The sequence below is a fragment of the Euphorbia lathyris genome, chromosome 2 (assembly GCF_963576675.1).
Source record: "Euphorbia lathyris chromosome 2, ddEupLath1.1, whole genome shotgun sequence".
Taxonomy (NCBI): domain Eukaryota; kingdom Viridiplantae; phylum Streptophyta; class Magnoliopsida; order Malpighiales; family Euphorbiaceae; genus Euphorbia; species Euphorbia lathyris.
In genome coordinates this window covers 108188871-108209756 of record NC_088911.1, presented here as the reverse complement: position 1 = coordinate 108209756, position 20886 = coordinate 108188871, and the positions used below count along the sequence as shown (strand labels likewise).

General features: G+C 33.9%; 3 protein-coding genes across 3 annotated transcripts; 2 read left to right on the top strand and 1 right to left on the bottom strand.

Annotated features, from left to right (window-relative positions):
- Positions 1–6089: 6089 nt before the first annotated feature.
- Positions 6090–9269, top strand: LOC136219375 (protein PHR1-LIKE 2). Its single transcript, XM_066006767.1, has 6 exons — positions 6090–6515; positions 7961–8037; positions 8126–8180; positions 8344–8416; positions 8502–8571; positions 8672–9269. The coding sequence occupies exons 1-6, from the start codon at positions 6320–6322 to the stop codon at positions 9116–9118; spliced, it is 918 nt and encodes a 305-aa protein (XP_065862839.1). The 5' UTR covers positions 6090–6319; the 3' UTR covers positions 9119–9269.
- A 527-nt stretch (positions 9270–9796) lies between these two features.
- Positions 9797–12619, top strand: LOC136219374 (probable calcium-binding protein CML22). The gene is made up of 5 exons (XM_066006766.1): positions 9797–10071; positions 11434–11673; positions 11752–11954; positions 12041–12215; positions 12302–12619. The coding sequence occupies exons 1-5, from the start codon at positions 10056–10058 to the stop codon at positions 12409–12411; spliced, it is 744 nt and encodes a 247-aa protein (XP_065862838.1). The 5' UTR covers positions 9797–10055; the 3' UTR covers positions 12412–12619.
- A 45-nt stretch (positions 12620–12664) lies between these two features.
- LOC136219373 (receptor like protein kinase S.2) lies at positions 12665–15624 on the bottom strand. Its single transcript, XM_066006764.1, has one exon. The coding sequence runs from the start codon at positions 15327–15329 to the stop codon at positions 12870–12872; it is 2460 nt and encodes an 819-aa protein (XP_065862836.1). The 5' UTR covers positions 15330–15624; the 3' UTR covers positions 12665–12869.
- Positions 15625–20886: the final 5262 nt, after the last annotated feature.

The window sequence follows — 20886 nt, the reverse complement described above, 5'->3', positions numbered from 1 at the left end:
ACTGTACCTAAAGATAGAGGTTTTCGACCCCTATCAGTGACCCGCCCTGACGGGGACGGAGAATCCCCGATAAAGATCCCCATGGGACAGGGATGAGGTTAATTTTTTCCCTTGTGACAAGGATGGGGAAAGATATCCCCGTCTCTGCCCGTTAATCCCCGATGAGGATCCCCGATTATTCCCGTGATAATTGATTTTTTGGATGATTTAAGTACATTTTAATTAGGTGAGTTGTTGTTTTTTTTATTTGAAAATTTTGAGAATGGTTGTTAATACTTGATATTATTAGCCATTATTTCTTAAACGTTTCTGCCTTTATTGATTTTTTAAACATAAACGGTGATTCTCTAAGTTAATGGAAATGCGGATAACGTTTTTGGAACATCTGTAAATGGGGAATAGAGATCCCCGTGGGGACGGGGATGAGGATCAGTTTGTCCCCGTTTAACTCGGGGGATGAGAATGGTGAATCCCCGATTAGTCGGGGACGGGGATAGGAAATGCATTCACTGCCCCGTTTACATCCCTACATATAAGTAGAGTGAAGATAACAATATTTATTACTATATAGAGTGCCCCATTAAATAACGATTAAAAATTAACCGAACTTCCAAATATTAAAGGTAAAATTGGTCTGTTAACAACGTTAGAGGTAAAATCATTATTTACTACAAGAGTATTTTATACTTTAATCCTAATGTTAGAATTCATTAATTCTTAAAAATAAAAATAAAAATTGAGGGGTTTATTGCCTTTTTTTTAAAAAGAAAAAGAAAATGAATGATAGTGCAAAAGAGTAGTAATAGTGAATATATATGGAAATGGATTGAATGGAAGGCAAGGAAATAGTCCTACTTAAAGAATAGGAATAGGGGGGACCAAAAATTGCCGGCCATGTATTGGTGGGCTCATGTGGCCTTGGACTGGCCTTGTCTCCCTTCCCCCTCGCCCACCTTATCCACTCACCCACTCAATTATTGTCTCTCCTTCATTCTACCCTTTCCATTTCCATCTTTCTTTTTTTATTATCCTCAACTAATCCATCATTACCCCTTAACTCTATTATTATTAATACTAGGACGACTCCCTCGCATTGCTTCGGATATTTGAAAGAGATAATTTACACTTAGAATAAAATTAATAAGAAGAATAAAAAAATATAATAACATAACATAATTTAAACAATTATCTAAGAATATATCATGTTAAAAATTTAGAAACATGATAGGTAAATATAATAGTTGCGAAAGGTATCATCAAACCTAACATATAGTTCCATTTGAAGACATTTTTAAAAGTCTTATGCACAATATGAGATGATGTTTTGGAAACCTTTTTAAGCTACAAACATAACTCAATAAAAAGAATATTCAATTCATAATATGGTGAGAGAGTAGGTAAACTTCAAATTTGAATAACAAATAGAGATAAATTAATCTTTCACCATAGTTGGCCAGGTTAAATTGAAACGCGATCAATCATTTTCATCTCATCTTTAACTCATTGTACACTTATTTTAATCAAATTGATTCAATCAAAACAAATTTGACAAAGACAAATCAATATCATCTGTGCTTAAATTCCTTGTTGGATCGTTATGCTTATTCATCCTAACTTTGAATGATGCAAAATTTATAAGGTCTGTATTTATTTGAATACTTTAAAAGGTTTAAATTTATTATAAGAAATAATTGTCAATTCTTAACAGTATGACCACTGAACTTTATATTTTTTTTTAACACCGGTGGCCACTCAACACCTCAAAACAATCATTGACGGCCTCAAAATAAAAAATTTGAAGAGTTAATGATGTTCTAAGAAACTTTAATTTTTGAAATTTTTTGTTTTGAGGTCATTTAGGTGTTGTTTGGTTAGAAGAGAGAAAGTAAATTTTTAGAGAGAGAAAACTCAAAAGAATGGGGTTTCGTGGTAAATGTCGTTCTGAACAACTTTAATTCTTGAATATTTTCATTATGAGGAGTTAGTTAAAATTGAGTGGTCACCTATATTAAAAAGTCTAAAATTCAGTGGCCATACCGGTAAGAATTGAAGTTCAATGACTATAATGTTAAAATAGCTAAAGTTCAGTGGCCATAGATGTAATTTACCCTATTTCTATACATTTCTCCCTTCCAAAAAGCTACGTCGTTTTCGAAGTAGCTAGATGGTCAATTTGTCAAAATTAGAAGGATACAATTGGTATCCAAAAATTCTAAATTGATTGAATTTTACTGTTCATATCCCACTTCTCTTTTAATTCTATAGAATAATTTATGGACTTCATTTTATTGTTATGAGAAAAATCATATGCAAAATAATGACTATATTAATATTCAACAAGCAATAAAGGGTAAGAGGGATATGTAGCTCCAACTATGACTAAACATCCAACTAAAAAATGGAATTAGATTAACATAATTTTGATGGTTTTGGCTATTAATTATGAATTAATCACTAGAAAATGAGTAAAAAACAATCCAATGCACACCAAAAAGAAGAAAAAAAAATTAAGTAGATGGTCACGAATGCACATGGTTTATCAATTGAGGTTGATCTGAGTGTGAAAATGACATCTGGTTGCTTAAACTTGATCTAGGATTCGATTCCTAGTGTACGCAGAAAATCTTTATTAGAAGAAGAGTCACTTGAAGGTTGTTTGAACACCCTCGAATAGAGTAATCAAATTATTTATAAAAACCATCTCGTTTCACCTGGCATCCAATTTAATCAGTTTCTGAAACTTACAATTGATTCGATAAAATTTTAGAAAGCACGAATGTCATATATAATTATTCCTAGATTAGTTTTTTTTAATTATGTTTATTAATCTAAATATTTAAACTTGTTCGGTTCTAAATAATTAGGCAAACAAGAATTGGTATCAAGGTTATATTTGTCGTGTTCTGTTGGAGGTGATTCAAGTTTTAGTGCAAAAACATGTTTGTTGATTGCATAAAGATACTCTTTATGTTAAATTTGTTTCTATATGCATGATACGTGATTTTGGATCACTTTAAAAACGTGAAAAAATGTGTCTATAATTGTCGAAAACACTGGGTTTTACGATTTGGTTTTTATATTTCAGAATAATACGCATTCCAGTCTCAACATAGGGCACACGACTCTCAAACCTTATTTATATTCGTCTTATGGACAAATGAGCCTCACTTCCTTGACCGAAGACCGCAAAACCCCTAGATAAACGAAGTTTTAGAACAAATGGAAGGAAGATAGCGCATGGACCGCACGCTCCACCTATGGCCTCACGCACGTGTAATAACATCCATGTACGTGTCATGTATTGATTAGTCTCTATGGCAACCCACTCCCCTACCAGCCTGTGCCATATGGCCGACACATGACGACACATATAAGGGAAAATAATGGCTTTTGACTGATGATGTTTTAGAGTTCTTGTTGTTGCAATTTCCTGATTATCTAATATATTCTACTAATTTTTTTTGCTAAACATAATATTTGTTTATTTATTTCCTAAATATTTTTAAATCATTTTGAAATTTTATAAAGTATTTTTTAATTACCCATAAATTATGGTTCGTAATCATTTCCGCTTTGGCTCGCAGTCCTTGTTGTATAATGGTTATTTCCTACTTCACACGTAAAGGTCAACATGTTATTACTTTGGATATTGACAGCTCATCCATCATGTCGATTTATTCCAACATCATAATTAGGGAATGTAGTCATGTCGAATTGGTAATCAACATTAGTATGTGCACTGTCTTGGAAATTACCACTCAGAATAGTATATGATGGGCTAACTCGGTCCAACTTGGTATTGTCTAGTGATGAAAAGACGATGTTGGATGATAACTAGGTCTAACTATTGTCGAGCCATAACCGAAAATGGTATTTGCAAACTTATTGTTTACAGGAAACATACTGGTGTGTTATCGGTTACTTTCTCAAAATGAACAAATAACTCAACAGTACAATATGTTGGTACACTGCTCAAATTATCATAAATGAATTGAACATCATCGTCATTCAAAATAATCATATGAAGATACGGCAATGATGAGTCCCCATAGATAGGAAACTTGTACACAATTCATGTTATTTTATCATACTGTTTACTGTAATAACTGCTCGGATCCTAGATACAAGATTATTAAATGATAGTCTTCTTCTCAACTTTTTTCGTTTATGTACTATATCAATCATATTCAAAACTGGAGCTTCTAAAATTCATCTCCCAACCCTAATTTATGATGTGATTAATATATTTTGTCATTCTTTACAAGTTAAAAACTTTCTTATTAATGACCAACTGAAACATTGAGAGTAGTATACAAAAATACCAAATATTATAAAATAATAAACACATATTATACAATTTTGCTACATATTATAAAATAATGACCAAATATTATAAACTTTCATTATTATCCCATTAAGTGAGTGTTATATATCTATAAATTAAAAAGAAAATCCCATTATATTTATAAATTAATCTATTGAGTAGATAGGGTCACCAAATTCTGGAATGAGATATTTATAGGCTTCTTATTATATTATGTAAATTAATTGTCTAACTATACAAATTTACTATTCGTAATTTTATGATATAATTATATTCATAAATTTATGGATATAATTCTATTCGTTATTGTCTAACTATATTATGTAAATTAATTCTAAAGAACAATATATCCACTTATACAATATAATATATCCAATTATACAAAATAATAATAGTGGCTAACTATAGGGTGAAAAGTAAAGAAAGATGAAAATATTTTTGCCATGAAGTCTTGATGAATTTGATTGAAAGAGGATCTACCTAAAGGGTGTTTGACGAGTCTCGTATCGAAAAATCAGAAAAATTATAAAAAAAACATTATTTAACTACAAAATAATAATACTATCTATAATCCTACAAAAAAAAACATAATACTATCTATAATAATAAATAGTAATATAGCTAAATATATACATAAAATGAAGTTATCTATCTTTAGTTTCTAACTTCATTTAACACCAACAATTAATTAAACTGTAAACGAAATGGCATAAATGCATAAATTATATCAATAATTATATTTTATACAAAATTTTAAAAAATAGATTATACACTTTTATAGCCTATAAGAACACAAGTCTCTATTTTGAAGGAACAGTACAAAAAAAAGTGAAGAAGGGTTGAAGGAAGAGTGAAGGGTGAAGAGTGAAGAATAAAGAAGTGAAGAGTCAAAATATTTTTGCCATCTCAATGAATTGGAAGGAGAATGTGAAATTTTTAGAAAATAATATATATAAATATAAATAAATTGAAATAGTTAAAAAGATGGGAAGAATTCGAATTAAAAGAAGCAAAATAACATTCTGCCCATTTCGCCTATGCTCCTTGTGTGGGAGTAAAGGATTGATGTATATTCTGAAAAGTGAGAATCATACGCTAATTAAAACTGGTGTCAAAAGACTAGTTAAAGCATAACTAATTTTAATTTTTGAAATTTTTAATTTCAGATTCCGGTTATTCAATAACCGAGATCTTTACCAAATATGAAACTGGTAATTATTCACTGGTTTCAACTAAACATATAAGTTGAAGATTTAAATCTTATTAGACTGTCTCCAATCCAATATTAAATTGATGTTGGGAAGAAGATTTAATGATGGTTGGCTCTTCAACATATCATTAAATTCGTATTCTTATTTATAGTTAGTATATATTTTATTATATAATATTATTATTTAAAATAAATATTGTGGTTGAGGGAGGAAATAGGAAATGAGTTGTAGAAAAAATAGCAAAATCAAAATAGAAAAAAAAAACGAAAAAAAAAAAAGATTTGATGCAGTAAAAATCATGAAATGGATGGGAGATTGGCTTTAGTAAGTATGACAATGTTTATAGTAAAAATCCAAAAAGAAAAGAACAGAAAAGAAGAGAAATTAACAGTGATGTAGACAACATGACGACGTCCCAGGCAATCAAGCTCGTTGTTCACTTTCCATTTGCCCGCAGAGACAAACCACAGTCTATATTCGTACGCCTACACCTACACAATCAAAACAATATATATAAATATAAAAAAATAAAATAAAAAAGCAAGAGAGAGAAAAGGAAAGCCAAACACAGACACACAACATATCACACAAATCAGCTACATCGCTGTCTTAACCTCTGCATGTCCTATACTCTCTCTCTCTCTCTCCCCCCTCTTCTTCCATCTCCTCTGCTCTTTTTATTTGCTGATACATCCCCATCTTCTCTCCATCTTGTCTTTACTCTACTCGGGTCTCCTGCTCCGACCCGGTACCCGACTACTGCATTTCCCCTTCTTTTCGGCAAATGTACTCGGCGATACACTCCTTGCCGTTAGATGGAAGTGTAGGACACGGCGACTTTCAGGGGTCTTTAGATGGAACTAACTTGCCTGGTGATGCCTGCTTGGTTCTTACTACGGATCCGAAGCCCCGCCTCCGCTGGACTGCTGAGCTTCATGATAGATTCGTTGATGCTGTAGCCCAGTTAGGAGGTCCTGATAGTAAGTATTTATATACTCTTCTTTCTCAATTCATTAATGTGGTGGTTAATGAATGATTTTGAAAAAGAAAAGATATGACATTGACATTAATGGTGTCTTGTTTTTAACTGTTTCAATTGTTTTTAGTTGACTCTATAATGTGCTTCTTGCTTTTCTTCTTCTTTCTGCTATCAGGAATTTAGTTCAACTAGAGTTCAATTTAATGTAATATAGAAATTTGTGTTTTCCTAGTTCTCTCTATTGAATTGAAATAGAAGTTGTGGTTTGGACTTTGAATGGATGTTGTTACCTAAAGCTAATGGAAAGTTTTGTGCTTTTATATTTCTTGAGCATGTTATTATAAATTTCAACTGATTAATGTACTTTTATGAAAATGTTAATTTTTTTTATCTTAGTGGTCACCGAAAAAGTTGAGTTTTCAATGATCTTATTGGGCTGGTCATTCAGTCATGATTACCTTGTGGTATAGAAATTTGACAGTTTTCAGAATAGTTTTGAATTTGGTTGCAAAATTTTGGTGAATGAACTGTATCTTGGAATAATTTATAAAATGTTTAGTCGAAACAAAAACAGAAACAGAAATGGAGACCGAGAAACGTCATTTCTGAAGAGAAGTTTCCTTGCAATATAGTGTTTAATTGTTGTTTGGAAAGCTGTTCATGGAATATCAATGTAATGAATACAAGTAAATTATTATTTTTTTAATGGATGCCGGTTAGTAGTGTACCTTTTTTTATTTTTTTTCATTGGTGTGGTTACTTTGTTAGAGAAGTGCCAAATTAGGAGTTTTAGAATCTGTGTCTCACTTGGGAACCTTCATCTCGCATCCCCAGCGCTCCTGTTCCCTTTGGTTAGGTGACATTTCGAGGTTGCGGAATGTTTTCGTCTTGAAAATCCCCTATCTGAAGTTGTTAAACTGCCTGTTGTGATGTCTTATGGAATGTAAAATGATGGTTCTGCTTATGAACTATTCACTGACTCTGAAACTAGCTTTAGTGGCATGAATTTACAGTTTGAAACATTAGTCTATTCTCTAGTGCAGCAGCAGGAATGTTCTTGTCATAGTCCAAGCATAGTAATTTATTTATGTATTTTTTGGTAGGTTGATCTAATTAATCGGATTCAAGGTTGATCCAACACACTTCCAATTTAAGTTTGTTGCATACAGTAGGAATTCAAATCAAACTCAAGGCCTAGCTTAAGCGACTGGAAGCCTTTTCTACTCGAGCTAATCTTTAGGGATTGTAATTAAGTTGTAGTGGAAGTGTCCACTGATTACTAAATTTGTTTCATGAATCTCCAACCTAATGTTTAGTTAGACTTGACAGTTATACTGTCTAGAAAGAAGTTATTACTTGTGTTCATAAAATCATATTGAGCTGTTTACACAATTCCTGATTGGTTGATCATATAAAAAAATTCATTTGTTTTGAATTGCATTGCAGAAGCAACACCAAAAACTATTATGAGAACAATGGGGGTGAAAGGCCTCACTCTTTATCATCTGAAGTCTCACCTACAGGTTTGTTGATACTAATATCTCTTGATTAACTACTGATCTATTTAGTTCCCTTGAAGTTTTCGTAATTGTTCATGATTTTAACGTGCAGAAATACAGGTTGGGAAGGCAATCTTGCAAGGACTCAAATGATAACTCTAAAGATGGTATGAATCCATTACATTCTAGTTACGTTTTCTTGAATAGAATAGTCTCTTGAGGGGCTTAAGATGATCTTGAAAGATAGCAGAAACTAGTTGGATTTGTGAAAAGCAATCTTGAAAGTGCTTGAAACTCTGATGTATTGATGGTGTGTGATTTGGATTGCAGCATCTGTAGCAGAAAGTCAGGATACTGGTTCATCCACATCAACATCATCTAGAGCGATCGCGGATCTGAACGAGTATGCCACTTTTTTGACCTTTTTGTGCAAAAAAATCTGACCTTTCTATGATCTTACAAGATTGTTATTTTCATCCTCCTAACAGTGGTTACCAGGTTACTGAAGCTCTACGGGTACAGATGGAAGTCCAAAGAAGACTGCATGAGCAACTGGAGGTCAGTGCTCGTTTCACATCTCTTCTTTTATGTGTAATGTAAACAGCTGTGTGCTTAACAATGATTTCAAACTGTTGCTGATGGTTTTACTCCAAGTCAGGTACAGCGCCGTCTCCAACTTCGTATCGAAGCACAAGGAAAATACCTGCAGTCAATCCTTGAGAAGGCTTGTAAAGCTCTAAATGATCAGGCTGCTGCTTCTGCAGGGCTTGAAGCTGCCAGGGAAGAGTTATCAGAACTAGCAATCAAAGTTTCCAATGAATGCCAAGGGATGGTCCCGTCCGACAACATAAAAATGTCATCATTATCCGAACTTGCCGCAGCTCTAGAGAACAAAAGTAGTTCAAATATGCCAGCTCGAATAGGTGATTGCTCCGTTGAAAGCTGCCTGACATCAACCGAAAGCCCAGTGTCCCCAATGGGAAGGGCTTCACATGCTGCTTCCATTAAGAAAAGACCACGGGCTGGATTCGGAAACGAGGACTCACTACCTGTCGATGGGAACGTTCGGCAAGAAGTAGAATGGATGATGAGTAATATTGGATGAATGTCAAAAGATCTCCATCCTGGAAACATAAACTTATCTCTTTGTTTGAGGCTTAATGTTCTAAAAGTCATCATGTCCTTAATCAACTGTAACACTGGTGGTCTGTATAGTATGTGATCTTTTGAGTTAGAAGATAACCTTTCGTCATAAATTTGCATTTTCTCTCATTTTACCTATTATCTAATGCAATCTTTAGGTACTAGATTCATTACACTAGAAATTTGACCGAAAATACTCGGAGGTATCAAAGTCTAAATTTACTAGGATTGTTAACTTTTCGCCAAATGCACGGATGACGTGGTATGCTGAGCGTATAATATAATTTGCTGACTCCCCCCTCCTGTTTTCAATTTTTTTTTCTTCTCCTTTTTGGTTTCTGAAAAAAGCAATCAACTACAGAAAAAAAGAGATTCTTTCTTGTGATTACCAATCTGAAGCTTAATTATCAATTAATCAAATTAGCATGTGTTGGCATGTGATAACCAAATTCCTGAACATGTGTAGTGAAGTTTAAGATCAAGAACTTGACGATGTGGTTACAAAATTACATTTATAAATAAGTTTTAATTTATTATATTGAAGTTTATACACACTCAATCACATTCAAAGTTAATGTTGAAGATTTAGTAACATAAAAATACAATTAAAGGACTCAATTGAATAAAATTGAAAATTGAGTAGGCCGAAAATGTTATTTTGCCCCTGATGATATCAGGATTGGAATATTGGAGGGAAGAGAGAGATGTCAAAAGCCATAATAGCTTCTCCACTATGCTTTAACATTCTTGATCCCTTTTATGCTTTCTGTCTGCGACCAACTGGGCTCTCTCCTCCATTTTTAAATAAAACTCTTTCTTTTCCGATTTCCTTATTATCGTGACTCTTCTCTTTTGCTTTTTTTGAACCAGCAGCAGCTGCTTCTCTCTGCCAAACAGCTATGAAAGCTTCATTTGGTATGCCTTTCTCTATCATATATTTCTTTTTCCAATTTTACTTTTCTCAAGGTCGGATAATCCCAATTTTTTCATTTTTGGATAAAATTTAATGTAAACATATGGAAGTTATATCATTAAAGCGTTCATCTTTGCTAATTAGCTTGAGTTTATGTTTTGTAATCTGTAAAGATCAAGCTCCTTGTACAATTTGTAATTTCCCCCTCATTTTAACTGGCTTTGGGTTTTGATTTATCTCGTGGAAATTTCTGGAATTACTGAGATGGTTTATGAATTTTCTTTGATTAGAGCAATTTAATTTCTTTTATAGTGGTGATTAGGCTTCTGATGCAACTTTTAAGCCTAATAATGGTAGATAAGATAACAATAGTTGGAAAGAGAAAATAACAATATCAGCATTGCGATTATGGTAGAATGGTTGCTCTTATATGCCAGTGTCTTTACTTCTTGTAATCTGAGAAGGTATATAGTAGTATTGATATTCCAACTTTTACTAGTTATTTCCTTAGGTCTGCTTGTTTTGGGTTTAGAGGAGGATACTTAAAGGGAGGTTATTTTCCTAACCTTGCTTGGAAAGGAGTTTAAACGGAGGTGAGGGTTAAATGGGGTTAAAGGAAGGTTAAAAAACCTTGAAATAACCCAAATTTCAGTCCTACCAAATTGGTGTGATCTGGAGGTTCACTAAATAACCTCCCCTCCCTTTAATGAACCTTATCAACCCTTACAGATGACATTTTCGTATTCGAGAGAATTCGGAATTGGAGTTCAAAGAGGGAATTGTTTTTATGACATTTTTCTTCATTCCCTTCTTTCCCTGCCCAGGATGCAGTAAATTGCAATGAGGCATTTGATTATGATTTCCACTATTAATTCTAGAGCACTCTCGAAATCGGGGTACATAAGAAACAACACTAGATTGACTTGAAAGTATCCTTGGACAGTATGTTGCACGGAAACTCCTATTCAGTAACGTTTCCGTTTCCATTTTCTGGCTGTGTTTTGAAGACTATGTGTTAGAAATAACGTTAGGGCGGTGTTCATTTTAGTTTCAATTTCCGTGCAACATAGCTTGGACATGACTGGGAGGAAAGAACTAAAGAAAAGTCTTTGGTGGCATTTTCCTTCAACTCCTTTCCTTATGCTTTTCAAGATACAAAGATGTGTGTGTGGGTTGGGGGGGGATTAGCACTAGATGAGGAAAAATTCTTTCGAAAAGAAAACAACTGAAGGATTTTCTAGTAACATTTATTGTTTATCTGTGCAAAAAATACAATTACTTATACGGCATGTTACTCTTAAATACCATGTGGGATGAAACATGTATTAATCTTGCAATTTGATTTTTCATTTTGTCATTTTAAGGCGCATCTTGCTCTTGCCCTTCTCTGAAGTCCTTGTCATCCAAAATAGGATGCATCTTCTGCCCATCTGGTTCACAAAACAAATATATGAGGTTGGATACCAAACTTGAAAAGAAGATGATTGAAGTCAGGAAAAGTTTATCTGGTCATGCAAATTTCAAATCTATTGACAGTATAATCCTGAGGTTTCCCCAGTTCAGAGAGGGACTGAGAAACATCAGAAGTGTATTTGAGCTGTATGGTGAGTTACAGCAAGGTTTCTCTTTCGATGCCATGATACACATGTACTGCAATTTTACTCTCTGATTCTATCTGGTAGATGAAGATGCTAATGGTGCTATTGACCGTGAGGAACTCAACAAATGCTTACAGAAACTGCAACTGAACCTGAGCGAGCAGGAGGTCGACGATCTGTTCCAGTCCTGTGATATTGATCGGAGCCAAGGGATACAGTTCAATGAGTTTATTGTTCTTCTGTGTCTTATTTATCTCCTTCTGGAACCTTCATCCTCTCCTAATAGTGTAATTACGATGAACTCGAATTTTCTTTATTTGATATTTCTTCTGTCAAACATGTTATGGTTTGATAGTCTGAGGATTTTTTGCAGACATCTAAAATGGGTTCACCAGAGCTTGAAGCGACTTTTGATACTATTATTGAAGCATTCTTATTTCTTGACAAGAATGGTGATGGAAAGCTAAATAAGAAAGATGTGCTCAAAGCTCTGAATGAGGCTTCTCCTCGGGAGAAATCACCTGCACGCATCACCAGCTCAAGATTCAGTAAGAATCTCCTTCAAATACTATAATTTATGGTTTTTACGGGTTAGTTTATTTTAAACGTTTCTAATTCTGGTGAACGAATGCAGAAGAAATGGACTGGGACAATAATGGGATGGTCAGCTTCAGGGAGTTTCTCTTTGCTTTGATAAACTGGGTTGGGATTGATTATGATGAAGAAACCATTGTTATAGAATAAATCATGGGGATGATTTTACTGAAAAAAGTAGATACTGGATAATACTTCAACTTAAGGTCAGACGAAAGAGATCTACGTAAATGCAGAAAATTTCGAATTTATCATTAATAAGTGATCATGTTTATGTATTATATTGTTTCCTTTCTGATGATGGAATTTTCTTCTGTAACTTATGAGATTAATTCATTTCCTTTCTTAATTGTGTTCTTCCTTGTCTGTATAATTGTCGTGAAACATATTGAAAAGAAAAAAGTCGCATTTAATCAAACTTACATTACTATACCCAAATACATGTGAAAAATATATCTGAAAAAGTGAAAATCTATCAGAAAACAAAGCATTTACATTGGCTAGCAGTATACAAGTGTTAAAAAAACAAAAAAGAGCAGAAGAACTCATTTGCTGGCTCAAAGACCATTTAGATTTCATCCGTTTCGCTGTTGTATTACTCACCGGTTTCATTGTATTCCTAGAGCTTGGACTCTCTTGATCAATGACAAGCAAGGAGCATAATTTCGTTTCCAATCTTCTCTAGTTTCCGTCTTTTGTTCTGTTTTCATGAAGAAGTCATCATTACCATCAAGAATGCTCACAATCTGTCTCATGTTTGGTCTTAAATCCGGGTTGGATCTAGTACATGTAATTCCCAGTTTCAGAACTCTCATTAGTTGGTCATGGTCGTGCTCGCCGTCTAACCTTATATCAACTAATTCTTTCACTGGTCTTTTCTGTGCCTCGAATTCGTTAATTCTGTTAACTAATAGGACATCTGGTCGTCGGAAGTCTACGGCCATCTGTCCTGTGACCACCTCAAGCAACACAACACCAAAACTATAAACATCAGCCATTGGGGTTGCTTCGCCGGATTCTATGTACTCCGGTGACATGTAACCGAAAATCCCACGAACTGATTTATCTCCCTTACTTGCTGCTTTATGAGCTTGGTCATTTCTTGACAAGAATTCTGCAAGTGCAAAGTTACCGAGTCGAGGGTTCATGTCCGAATCAATAATGACAGAAGAAGAGGTGATGTTCCTGTGGATAACTTGTTCATCCCATTCATCATGAAGGTAAAGAATTGCAGCAGCAAGAGACCTTATGATGCTGTACCTATGATGCCAATGCAGGATAGAATGACCAATTCTATTATCATGGTGGAAGAGAAGGTGGCTCAGGAGGCGATTTTTCGAATAATCATAGACAACAAGCATCTCTCCTTGCTCAGTGCACCACCCCCGGAGTTGAATTAGGTTCCGGTGACGAAGCTTGGCTAAATTTTGGAGTTCACTCGAGAATCTCGTTTGTAATGCCGGGCATTTTGTCATACCAAGCCTCTTCACCAGGATTTGATGACCGTCTTCAAGGTCGCCATAGTAGGAAGTCCCAAAGTCCACTTCTGCTATCCTATGAGAGTCAGAAAAATTGTTTGTAGCAGAAACGATTTCCTTGTATGAAAATTCCCTCGGAGTTTCAACCATGAAGTGTGTGCTTCTTCGCTGACTACTTCTGTTCTTCGAACAAGTAGAATCGTTATGTCCGAATTCTGCAGTTGCATATATAGTTTCTCCAATGGCTGTAACAAAGGTTGTTGAAGTAAATGTGACTGTCGTGCTAGAGCTTCGCGTAGAGGGGGTGGCATTAGTGTTGCTTGAACTAGTATCAGTAGATGAGGACAAGGATATGTATCGAGGATGAGATTGAAATGATGGTAGAGGAGGCAACTTGCCTGAAATGTTACCAGAAAGTATTTCCACCACCCATTTCATGTTAGGCCGGAATTGTGGGTTGTGGAGTGTACAAAGAAGCCCCAAATGAATCAATCTTTCCATCTCATAAAGTGCATAGGATCCATCCTGCAGCCTGCTATCCCCTGCTTGTAAAACCTTCCCTTCATCCGAGAGCCTCCTGATCCAGTCAAGCAAAATGATATGCTCGTCTGGGTATGTGAGATCGACTGCTCGCCTGCCCGAAACCACCTCCAACACAACAATCCCAAAGCTGAAAACATCAGATTTTGCAGTAGCAACACTCCTTTTCTGGAAACTTTCCGGTGGCAAATAGCCAATAGTTCCTCCAATCCTGGTTGATTCTGCCAAGCGGAATTGGTGGTTTCTCATCGAAGGCATCCTGGTTTGGTACTGAAGTTCATGTTCAAGCCACCTTGCCAAGCCAAAGTCGCCTAGGCGGGCATTATAATTCGAATCAAGCATCACGTTGCTCGTCTTCACATCTCTATGAATGATTTGAGTTTCCAACTGTTCATGGAGATAGTGTAATGCAGCTGCAAGACCACCAATTATATTCCTTCTCCTCCCCCAGTTAAGTGGTTCTGCTGTCGGATTTTCCGGCCTCCGGAAAAGCACCCTGTCAAGGCTACGGTTTGGCATGTAATCATAAACTAACAGCAACTCATCTTCATGAACACACCATCCCCTTAACCGGACAAGATTCCGGTGGCGAAGATGAGCAACAGCAACCAATTCAGCTGCAAAAGTCTTCTCAAATTTCTCCCCCTTTTCAGCCAAACATTTAACAGCAACCACAGTACCATCACTAGGTAAAACTGCTCTATAAACCTTCCCAAAACCTCCACTACCAAGAACTTCCTCTTCACTAAAACCATTAGAACCTATATACAGCTCAGCATAGCTGAAAATTCTAGGATTCCCACCCCCAACCTTCTCAGATATTTGAATCCCTTCCAGATCATGAAACACACCAGAGTGATGCTTTCTTGTAACCCATTTCCTGTAAGACAACCGGCGAACAGAATCACCAAGAAAGGCGAAAACCTGACCGCCACAGCCGCAGCCGCGGTGGTGGTGGTGTTTTTCCATGGCTTTTTGGGGAGGCGGAGGAGGTTTGTGGAGATGAACGAAGTCATCTGGCAAGATAATGCAAAGGCGGTTGAGCTTCATGGCCTGGATAAAGATTAAAGACCTTTAGAAAGGCATTGATTGAAAGGGGGAGTATTTGTATTTAATTATGTGAAGGAAAGATGGTATCTTTTTGCTATTTCTAGAGAGGGGGGTGTGGGTTTTATTCAACTTTGTTAGGTTGCTTGGTTGAATTGTATTTGATCAACCAGCCAAATATAGCATACATCAGCAAAAAGTAAAGAAGATTCTGAAAACGGTAGAAACTGGAAATGATCTTTTGAACTTTCTTTTACTGCTTTTACATTATATGGCTATGCAGTTTCTATGAAAGCTTCCATGAATGTGTTCACATGAGATCTGCTGGTCTTTATAGATGGAAACCTTGTCTTTTTCATTCTTCATGGTCGGAGATTTGTATATTCAAATTTAGATGTAACTATCATAGCCAACATGATAAGGAGGGCGAGTTTTATGTTTCCATGATAGGTGGGAGAGTGACCCGCTTGTTTTACCTACTGTTTGCTGTTTGCTGTTACTGTTACGGTTTGTTGTTAGAAAAAGCTGTTTTTCCAAAAAGTAGGGATTCTCTGTTTTTGTAAAATGCTGCTTTTCCGGTGTAAAAGGCAAACAAGAGATTACTAACCAAACACTCAATGTTGTTTTTCAGATGTAAAAGGCAAACAAGAGGTCATTAACCAAACACCTAAAGCTCTCAATTTTGAAGTGAAAAGGCAAAAATGCTCATGAAAATGAGCAACCAAATACCCTCTTAGTATGTAATGTTTATCATAGAACGTGAAATTAAAAAACGTTGGGTAAAAGTTAGGTTCAAGGTTGTATAAAACGCAGAGCGCTAGTCGGTCGGATAAAGCCCTTAGAGATTACTCGAGAATTAATTGATGATTAATTGAAAATTGATGGAATTTATAATTTTTTATTTATGATAAAAAATATGATCATATAAATGCAATTAAATATATTATTTAAAAATAATAATATAAAATATTCAATATAGATTAACATGTATATTTGTAATATATATATTAAAAAATGTGTCAAAACAACGTTGTAATAACAATATCATTGAAAAAAAACTTAAACAAGTAAACTAATAATGTTTATAAGTAATATAATTCACTAAAAAAACTATAAAACAATATTCTTAAAGTTTTAAATTATTTTATATCAACAAGTAGAGAACACAATTGAATAAAAATATTCAAAAATAATAAGTATAATTTACCAACAACTATGGGATAATGTTTATAAAATTAAATAATAATAATAATTTTTATTATTATTCAGATAGCCGCACAACAAGTGGCCCCTAAACGGTCACAAGGCGACCTCTAAGTAGTCTAGGTAGCCAAAAAGTGGCAAGGAGTAAAAAAAACACTAGGGGATCAAAGCGGGAAAAATCAAAATAGATTTTCAATTTTGAGTGACTAGACAATTCAAGCGTTTTTTTTTAAACAGTGGTTAGGCCATTATTTTATACGTGGATGTTAAATTCTATCGCACTTAATAACTACAAACATTAAAACTTTTTTTGTAATTAATTTGAGTTGCTTAGGTAAGTAGGGGTAGCTTTCATTGTGGTTGAAATGCAATTAATGAGATTAGGTTAAAGATATGTATTTTGGAAATAATTCCACAAAAAGCACAACACTCATTTAGAGTCTGTGATTAGATTGTGATTGAGTCCACCTAATTCCTTTACACCTTGATATTATTGTCAATAATAAATTAATTATTTCAACAAAACTACGTATATATATACGTATATAGATATTTTGATTTCTTTTTCTAAATCACAATTAAGCTAATATAAATTGTTCTTATTTCGTTTTTTCACTAGAGTCCACTTAATAACTTTCTATATATATACCTAGTTTTCCATTTTTATGGTTTGATTTAGTACACGATTCTTTATCTTATAAATTATAGAAATACGTACACTGTTAGATAGAATACAATTTAAGATAAATAAAAGTAGATTAAAAAAAAAGAATAAAAAAAAGTATTATGAGGTATTTATCATTTCGATTTTAGTGGATTAAATATCCAATCTTTCAGTATCAGCAAAAACAGCAGATAATTTTTCAGTATCAGCAAAAACAGCAGATAATTTTTCAGGCGGGATTAGTGGATCCGAAACAAAGAAAAGGAACAATACCAGGAACAACATACTTCTTTGGAGTCTATTCCGTAAGGCTCGAACTTGTAGAAAGCTTCTAGTTTGAAAATGAAAGAAAGTAGAAAGCGGAGCAGTTGCAGTAATGCTTTCACCATTGTTATGATCTGAATGTTACATCTCACTTCGCATATTGTGCAATATGCGAAGCATATTGCGAATTTGCGAAGTAAAATCATATCGCATATTGTGTAATATGCGAAGCATATTGCGAATTTGCGAAGTAAAATCACTTCGCATATTGTGCAATATGCGAAACATATTGAGAATTTGCGAAGTAAAATCATTCTCCTAATTAGCATATTGCGAATTTGCGAAGTAAAATCGATTTTGCTAATTAGCATATTGCGAATTTGCGAAGTAAAACTCATATATGCGAAGTCAGACGGAATGGAAAATGAAAAAGACTAAAAAATTTCTAAGTGTCATATATACATGAAGGGTATTTTTGGAAAGTTACAAAATATAGTCTAGATAGGTAATAGATTGAAAAAATGGTCTAAATATGTAAATGGGTCTCCCATTTTACCCAATTTTGTAATTTTTCCTAAAATAAATAAATATAATGACCAAATTAACTCTTTTCTCTTTGAATTTTAACACCGTTAGTCAATTTAGCCTCTGTTTGCTAACGGCCTATAACACATACCTCTGTTTGCAAAAAAAAAATACTACAGGTTCGAGTTTGCAAAACCGGTATACCACAGACATTTTTTTTTGTACTTATCCCAAATTTTAAATAACATAATATACAATTCAATAATAAATATAAATTTTTAAATATTTAATATTGAAATTCTTCATTTTTTAGGTAGTGAGTACATTGTGGGGTGCTCTCATTCCCGTCCCATATCCATAAGAGGTGTTTTTTTTTAATCTCATTCTCGTCCCTCTTTTGATAACATAAGTGACTTGAGTAAACCCAAATCCTCCTCTCACACTGGCCAAATGTCCTATATGCGCTTTTAGAAGCTTCTTCTCCCATAAGGTCAGTTTAAGGACTTCATCATGAGTCTATACAATGCATGCATACATCACCATCTGATAAGGAAGTCTAACTTTTTCAGCTTCTTTTTCTTATTAGATACAAAATCAATTTCACTCCTATTTAAACTGAGAATTTCCACTCATATATAAAAGGATCCGACTCCCTAGCATAAAAGTATCGGACCACGACTCTTCTGATCTCTCTCTCTTTATAATCTTTCTTGCATAAGAGTGAAATTGATCTTCACTCCTATATAAAGGGCTCCATCTCCCTGGCATAAAGGTATATGATCATAGCTCTTGTGATTTCTCTCTATGTTAGCTTTTTTGTTTTCTCTCTCTAGATAAGAACTGACTTGAATGTGAGAGTATCATCGCCGGAGATTCAGCCAAGTGTTCTTTTGTCTTGCAAGGATTTATATCACATCACAAGAACCTCGACAATCACTTTATTACTTCAGTCCAAAACACAACATCCAGATCTCTTGTGATCAATATGGCAAAACTTCTTGCCACGTTATCATTTTTATATAAAATTGAGATAGTCTTCTGTACACATTCACATTCCTATTTAAAATTGTTTTTTCTAATCATCAACCATTTAATATAACAAAAAAAACAAAAACAAAAACTTAATTTATTAAAATGAAATATCACGAATTCAATCCAGCATACATAATTATAATAATGAATAGCTTGAAAATGCTTTTTACCTAAACTAAACTGTATACGGAATTTAAGAATCTAATTAAAGTTTGAAATTAAGAATTGGAAGTATGAAAGTGGGGGTTAACACCACCATCTCAATCATTCACCACCTTAATACAATTAAGTGGATTATGATTTGATATGTAAGATGACAATTAATGCATTTGTTGTGATTTAAAAGTTGAATAAAAGCACTATTAGCCAATTTTATAGATAGAAGATTCTTCCAAAACTAAAAAGATAAATGAGACATGTCCTAGACATGTTTCATTAATATCTCAAGGGATAAATAAAAGGTGATTATCATTCACTTATTAACAAAAAAGTAACATATTTGGCAAATCTTAATAGGGCTTGACATTTAGAGTATGACCTTTCTACAAAAATAAAGATTTGAATGAATATGATGGTAGAATATATGAGCCTAACTTTAACCCAAAATATACTTCAAATCAGTAGGATAGTCTCCTATATAGTATATAAAATTAAAGTATTAAATACACATCAATTTAAATAAACGTCAATGAGAAGAGAAAATTATAAAACTGGATCAAATTGGAGACCCGTTTACATATTTAGACCAACTACCCAACTCATTACCTATCTAGACTATTTTTTGTGACTTTTCCAAAATAACCTTCATATATATAACTCTTAGAAATTTCTTACTCTTTCTTCTTTCTCTTTTCCGTTTTACTTCGCATTTTTCGCAAAATGCGAAACTTGCGAAGATAATGTTTTTTAAGAACATGAATTTTACTTCGCATTTTTCGCAATTTGCGAAGCCTGCGAAGGTAATACTACTTTGCATAATGACTTTTACTTCTCAGTTTTCGCAATATACGAAGTAAAAGTCATGTTCTTAAGCAGTAGTATCTTCGCAGACTTCACAAATTGCAAAAAATGCGAAGTGGTATATAACATTCAAATCATAACAACAAAAGTGCAATAATAATTCTAACATTACAACCATAACATTATCAAAATTTATAACAAGATTGCAATAATTATTCAAACTCTAAACCCCAGGCTTTACAGAATTAGTGGCCTTTTGGGATGATAATGGTGATTTTTCTTTTCTTCCCCTACATCCCAGAACACCGTCCACTATGATTGATGCTTTTGTATTCAAGCTAAATGGATACTTGAATTTGATGTTTTGTATTCAACCACTTTCACAAAAATTAAGTCGTGTTAGTGAAATTTAACAAAAAAAAGTGATGATTTTGTTTCGCAGAAAGAGAAAATACAAAATCTGCAAAGAGAAAAAATCATACTAAAAATGATGATTTTTCTTCACAGACTTCACAAAACTCGTTTTGCAAAGCCATTTTCTGGAAAAAGATAAAACAATAGATATTTACATTATTTCCATATTTTACCATTGAAATCAATAATAACCATATGATAAACGCAGGAAAATACACAGAATAACATCGAATAACGATGCCTTCAATTCACACAAGAAGAAAGAAACAAAGAGACGAAAAGAAACAGAAAGATGAAAAACCATGACTTAATTTTTTAGAAACATGAAGATGAAGAACCATGACTTAAAGAGAGGAAGAAGAGACAGACATGATGACGAAGGAAATGGAGGTGATTTCGCAAAATATAACGGATGAGAGAAGATGAACCGATACACAGGAAGAGAGAGATGGAAAGTTGAAACCGATAGAAAAGAAGGGGGGGGGGGGGAGATGAAAG